The 7,032-nt window shown below is 33.3% G+C and overlaps 1 protein-coding gene across 2 annotated transcripts in view; it reads left to right on the top strand.

Moving 5' to 3' along the window:
* The window catches only part of papss1 (3'-phosphoadenosine 5'-phosphosulfate synthase 1), a 42,556-nt gene that overhangs the window by 7,300 nt on the left and 28,224 nt on the right, over positions 1–7,032 (top strand). Inside the window, exons 7-8 of one of the 2 annotated variants that reach the window (NM_001128699.2) lie at positions 1,125–1,236; positions 4,918–5,123. In NM_001128699.2, coding sequence (NP_001122171.1) covers positions 1,125–1,236; positions 4,918–5,123 — 318 coding nt within the window. Of the gene's footprint in view, positions 1–1,124; positions 1,237–1,327; positions 1,995–4,917; positions 5,124–7,032 lie in introns of those variants that run through there. The other variant, XM_087235922.1, reaches the window with a different exon arrangement.

The following is a 7,032-nucleotide window of genomic DNA, read 5'->3' as shown; positions in this document are numbered from 1 at the left end:
ATGACATCTGACACTGAGACACTGGTGGTGGTGTGGAAAGACCCCGCTCATGATTGTTAAGCGTTTTGGGTGTATGGCCATAAACAATAAATGCACTATATAAATACACATTACATTACATAATAATAATAAAAATAATAATTATAATAGTAATAATAATAATAATAATGCATTTATTCAAACATGCATTTTACTAGCAAGCCAGTTGAGAGGGAGTGTGAGAGAGAAAAACACACATGAACAAGATAACACAACAAACACGTGTCAAACAATACATTATAATAACAATATAATCATTATAAGAGTGTAAAAATCAATAATCAGTTAAAAGTAATCAAAAAAATATGATGTTTTTTTTATTTCGAAACGATTTAAAAATCAGTTCAGTTCAGAGTTCAGATGCTAAAACCTGAAGATGCTGAAACCATCTGAAATGTTCTCTTAAAATGAGCATTTTTTCTGCCTCCTATGTTTTTGTTCGGTTATTTCTCTTTTAAGGCAATGAAAATAACTTGTTTGTCACTATACAAGTTAAAAAACTGAGCCTACACACAGGAGTCTGAGAAAAATGCTAATTTTAGAAGAACATAACAATGGCTTTTAGAGTTTTTTTGCATCTAACCTCTTTATTTGCTTCATTGATGTCTACCTAAGATGCAGTATTTTGGCAAATATTTTTAATAGTTGATTAAAGATGAGCAAAATTAAGATATCATGAATGTTGACAAGATTGCTGCCCTGGAAATCCTTCCTTAGCTTGGTCAACCACAAACATCTTTAAATCCTCAAGCATTTTTCTCTTAGGCTTGATTTTGCAATAACTTTTGGCAGTCTACAAGACTCTAAAAGTTTATTTTTTTCTAGTTCAACCGATTGGTACAGCCCAAAACATGACAATAGTTGATAATTTCCATAATCAAAATATGCATGTTTCATTTGCTTCAGTGGTTTGTTTACATTCTGAGCCTCCAATATGGCTGATTGAAGACATGTCCTCTATAGATCGTTAGCAAATTAATTTTAGCATATTAACTCCTTACAGAACTAGCTTGAAGCAATGTCTGGTCTGTATTAGTGGAAAATGTACATTAAAAGCTAGCACCCATGTTGTGTTGATGGTTTAGGTGGACATGCAGTGGGTTCAGGTGCTTGCTGAAGGCTGGGCGACTCCTCTGAACGGCTTCATGAGGGAAAGAGAGTTCCTGCAGTGTCTGCACTTCAACTGTCTGCTCGATGGTGAGAACTTGCTTTCATTTGAACGTTTTAGTCCTGCATATAATCTGGCACAGGCGTTTTATATGGTTGTGCTGTCTCAGTCCAACGCTAGGTGGCGCCATCAGGCAGAGCAACGCCGTTTTTCCAACCGACCGCTGTTTCATTCAGAAGTGCTTTTAGATTTCCCGTTCGCAGCATTCACCCCGTTCAGCTTTTTTTGCTTCATCTTTTCTTTTAACTGACAAATAGAGTGAAAACACTTTCTTAGAAATGTGTTTTCTGTCAAATATGAAAAATATAGGTACCTGTTCAGGCCCTTAAAGGCATAGTTCACCTGAAAGCAAGTATAATTTATTAATCTATATATAATTTCACATTTAAAAGACTTTGGTTTGTTGTTGGATCTTAGATTTTGTATATCAGCACTTTTAGCAGAGGAACTGAAACTTCTCTGGGTTATTAATGTGTGTTTGAGGATTAACCCCCAAGTCTTATCGGTTTTGAATCAATATGAATGTGAATAAATAGTGACTGATTTGTACTTTTTAGGCAAGTTATTTGTTTGTTTGTTTACACATTATTGTCCCCAATAAAGGAACAATAAAGGGGAAATTTTTCTTGGACTCTAGGCTCACATTTGCCTGTACTGAACAGAAACAGACATGAAAAAACTTAAATCAACACAAACATTCAATCATCAGCAAATATTACATATTTAAGTCATAGCGAATTATGCTTTCAATCACAGCTTTGTAAATATAAACATAACTTTTTGCTGTATCCCCAAAAACTCTCAACCTCTGTAAAAAAAAATGCAGTCGCTGCTGCACACGAGAACAAATACTGTCTACAGTTGAAGTCAGAATTATTAGCCCTCCTTTGAATTTGTTCTTCTCTTTAAAATATTTTCCATATGATGTTTAATAGAGCAAGGAACTTTTCAGAGTATGTCAGATAATATATTTTTCTTCTGCTGAAAGTCTTGTTAGTTTTATTTTGGCTAGAATAAAAGCAGTTTTTAATTTTTAAAGCCTTTTTAGGGTCAATAACATTTTCTCCCGTAAGCAATATATATTTTAGATTTTTTACAGAACAAACCATCGTTATACAATAACTTGGCTAATTACCCTAACCTCTCTATTTAACCTAATTAACCTAGTTAAGCCTTTAAATGTCACTTTAAGCTGAATATCTTGAAAAATATCTAGTAAATTTTTTTTGCATTGTCATCATGGCAAAGATCAAATAAATCAGTTATTAGAAATGAGTTATTAAAACTGGTCACACTTTACAATAAGGTTCATTAGTTAATGTAATGTATTTACTAACATGAACAAACAATGAACAATACATTTACTACAGTATTTATTCATGTTAATAAACGTTAATTAATGAAAATACAGTTGTTTATTGTTAGTTCGTTAACTCATGGTGCATTAACTAATGTTTACAAGCTTGGACTTAAATGTTAATCATGCATTAGTAAATGTTCAATTATGATTAATAAATGCTGTACATGTGTTGTTTATGATTAGTTCATGTTAGTAAATGCATTAACTAATGAACCTTATTGTAAAGTGTTACCTTAAAACTATTATGTTTAGAAATGTGTTGAGAAAATCTTCTCTCTGTTAAACAGAAATTGGGGAAAAAAATAAAGGGAGCTAATAACTCAGGGGGGCTAATAATTCTGACTTCAACTGTACCTGCGGACCCCAGGTAAGCAAACTATCTATGTCAGAGGTATCAAATCCAGTTCCTGGAGGGCCGCAGCTCTGCACAGTTTAGTTCCAACCCTGCTTCAACACATTTACCTGGAGGTTTCAAACAAAACCGAAGGTCTTAATTAGTTTGATCAGGTGTGTTTAATTAGGGTTGAATCTAAACTGTGCAGAGCTGCGGCCCTCCAGGAACTGGATTTGACACCTGTGATCTATGTGAACACCCAGATATTCAAAAGAGCACACTTGCTTAATGGGCTCTGCGTCAATAACCACAGGTGAATGATTTCCAATCGAATTTGGATCAAAGATCGTTTCCTCAGTTTTGTCGATATTAATAAGAAGATGGTTTGAAGAGCATTATTTCACAAGAAATGTATAATACAAAAGGCTAATAATCGCTGTATTATCGGAGTATTTTACTATAAGATTACTGGAATTATGACTTACACAGTCATTTGTTAACAGTGTAAAAAAAATTGGGGAGCTAAAGCTGTGGTCACACTGCACTTTTCTCCCCATAAACTTCCATTCAAAATAAGACAAGTTTCTTATTTTGCTGAACTGGAAGGTTCAGGCTTGGTGAACTCTAACCTGCGAAATCACATCACTTAACTGCGTTAGAACAATTGAGGATTAAAACATGACCTATCTGGACAGAAATTTAAAATATAGACTAATCGCTCGATTTTTAAAAAAATTATTATTATTATTTTTTTTAAATGTCTAATCATCTGGTTTAATCCCGCCCCTTTTCACAGCTTCGTACCACAGAATTTCGCACGCACAAACTCTAGTGTGACCCCAGCTTAACACAGCCTTGGGGATGACCTGTGCTTGTCCTTCTGATCTCTGATCAGCTGTTATTATCCCTGACCCGCTGCCTTAGGTGAATAAATAGTGACTGATTTGTACTTTTTAAGCAAGTTAAGGTCAAGTGACTTCATAGGCCACCAGCATCAAGCGAACAAAACCAAAATGTAATATAAATGAGGGAATCTGAAAGCTCTGCGAGTGGTTTTTAAAGGTTAATTAGTGGTACAAATAAAAGAGCTGCTATCATTTTAATGAAGCCTCGAGATCTGTTGCTCTTAATGAGCTTTTCAGAAACCAAAATGCCTGGCATAAGACGCCAGCACCTTTTGATTACGAGAACGACAAACGTGCGAATTACTTTTTAAACCATAATGTGGTCTTTGCATTTAAAAAATGCGAGGTAATTACAGGTAATTTCCCCACATCAAGCTTGAGGTTTCAAAAAGTGTCAATTTAGTTTTATGTCCTCGTATGTTGTCTTGCCTAGTATTCAAATTTATATTCACATTTATTCACACACACACACACACACACACACACACACACACACACACACACACACACACACACACACACACACACACACACACACACACACACACACACACACACACACACACCTATTAAGATTACAAAGTGGGTCTGGCAGACATTTAGATTGCAGAAATACAGTCTATGCATTACATCAGCAGCATCATTAGACTTCATTATTGTACTTCACACCTTGTGGTATGTATATATTTTTGATTATTATGATTGGACTAAACTTGCATGGCACTTTATGAATAAAAACGATTTGTGCGTCCTGCTGCCTGATACTAGTTTAATTGGGACCGAGCTGAATTGGGATGCTCACAAGTCTATTTCTTATGGAAAACAGCTGTTTCTGCTATGATGCATGCGTGTATGTGTGTGTGTTTTATACTGGAAATCTATTTTAAAAGCTTCCCGCTCATATTGCTTTAATCAAGGTGTAGTACCTCATACTTTCTTCCAAAACTCAGCACTTTGAAATTCTGTGTGTGTGTTTTTTTTCCCTCTTTCTCTTTCTTATCTCAGCTCATAGATCTTTAACTATTCCCCCTTAAGGCCTTTAAAAGCTGTCGATTTCTCAAAGCCTCACTCTGCTTGATGTATGAGCTGTGCATCTGACCTCTGTTCATAGGTGGGGTTATTAACCTGTCGGTGCCGGTGGTCCTCCCCGTCTCCAGCGCTGATAAGGAGCGTCTGGATGGGAGCACAGCGTTCGCTCTGGCCTACGGAGGTCGGAGAGTCGCCATCCTGAGAAATCCAGAGTTCTATGAGCATCGCAAGGAGGAGCGGTGTGCCCGGCAGTGGGGGACCACCTGTAAGGATCATCCACACATCAAGGTCAGGGGTCAAATATTGACACGTTGGGTTTTTTAATAAATTATTAATAAAATATATTTTTATAAATTACTGATTTATTTTATCTTTGCCATGATGACATTACATAATATTTGACTAGATATTTTTCAAGACACTTCTATACAGCTTAAAGTGACATTTAAAGGCTTAACTAGGTTAATTAGGTTAACTAGGCAGGTTAGGGTAATTAGGCAAGTTATAGTATAATGATTGTTTGTTCTGTAGACTATCGGAAAAAATTAGCTTAAAGGGGCTAATAATTGTGCCCTTAAAATGGTGTTTAAAAATGTAAAACTGCTTTTATTCTAGTCGAAATAAAACAATTATCCAGAAGAAAAAATATTATCAGACATACTGTGAAAATTTCCTTGCTTTGTTAAACATAATTTGGGAAATATAAAAAAAGGGGGGACGAATAAATCTGACTTTAACTGACTTTAACTTATACACACATATATATATATATATATATATATATATATATATATATATATATATATATATATATATATATATATATATATATATATATGTATATATATATATATATATATATATATATATATATATATTTATACATATATATTTATATATATATATATATATATATATATATATATATATATTTATATATATATATATAAATATAAATATATATATATATATATATATATATATATATATATATATATATATATATAAGTATATATATATTTATATATATATATATATATATATATATATATATATATATATATATATATACTTATATATATATAAATATATATATACTTATATATAAAATATATATATATATATATATATATATATATATATTTATATTTATATATATATATATATATATATATTTATATATATATATATATATATATATATTTATATATATCAACTTTATTTAATCAACTTATATATATGCACAGTTAATATGTATTATTCTGATATGTGATCTATTTGATCACATTTTAATATTTTGTTTGCTTTGGTACAGCACAGCCAAATGTTAGATGCATTTTCACAAAACATGCCCCGTAATGATCACGTTTTTTCAGTGGTGTGTATTTGTGGCTGTTCGAATGCATTCAACCACATGAGTGTTTATTATCTGATTGAATGCATTTTTGACTTCAGTAAGTGGTCACGATCATTTTACACCTACATTTAGTGTCATCTACAGTGTAAATGGGAGCAAAAGCAAGTGTAAATCGACCGTTAAGGGGATCTTTCATGCAAAAATCACTTTTATAAGGGGTTTTACCAAAGTTATGTGGCAACAGTGTAAATATAGCCTGCATCTAGAGATAAACTATAATTAATTCTGTTTTTATAATCACACTTCATAAATGAACCGGAGTATCCATATTCCATCTTTTTCTAAACCACTTCTTTTTGCAGTTTTAGTTTTTCACAGAGATCACATTAGTCCTGCTTTGAATCTGCCGCTATGCTGATGCATAGGCATTTATAGCTCCGCCCTCTTTTTAAAAGAGCACAATCTCATTCGAATTTAAAGCAATAATCTCCAAAATTTGGATCAAAGCCTAAATAGGGCTGATGAGTTATAAACAATTATATGAAGGGAATTTCAGCTGAATCTTCACATGCACACTCAAGGGCAGGGGTTTTCAAACTTGGTCCTAGAGATACAGTGTCTTGTAGATTTTAGCTCCAACTTACCTCAACACACCTGCAAGGATGTTTCTTCAAAGCCTAGTGAGAGCTTGATTGGCTAGTCTAGCTGTGTCTGATAGGGGCTGGAGCTAAAATCTGTGGGACACTGGACCTCCAGGACCGAGATTGAGAACCCCTGCTCTTGGGAATCAGAGACATATTTTTCATCTTCTAAATGGGGTATAGTAGGTCTCCTTTAAAA

The sequence above is a fragment of the Danio rerio genome, chromosome 1 (genome assembly GCF_052040795.2).
Source record: "Danio rerio strain M-AB ecotype USA chromosome 1, GRCz13ab, whole genome shotgun sequence".
Taxonomy (NCBI): domain Eukaryota; kingdom Metazoa; phylum Chordata; class Actinopteri; order Cypriniformes; family Danionidae; genus Danio; species Danio rerio.
The sequence above is the reverse complement of the archived record's forward strand: the minus strand, read 5'-3'. Positions and strand labels throughout refer to the sequence as shown.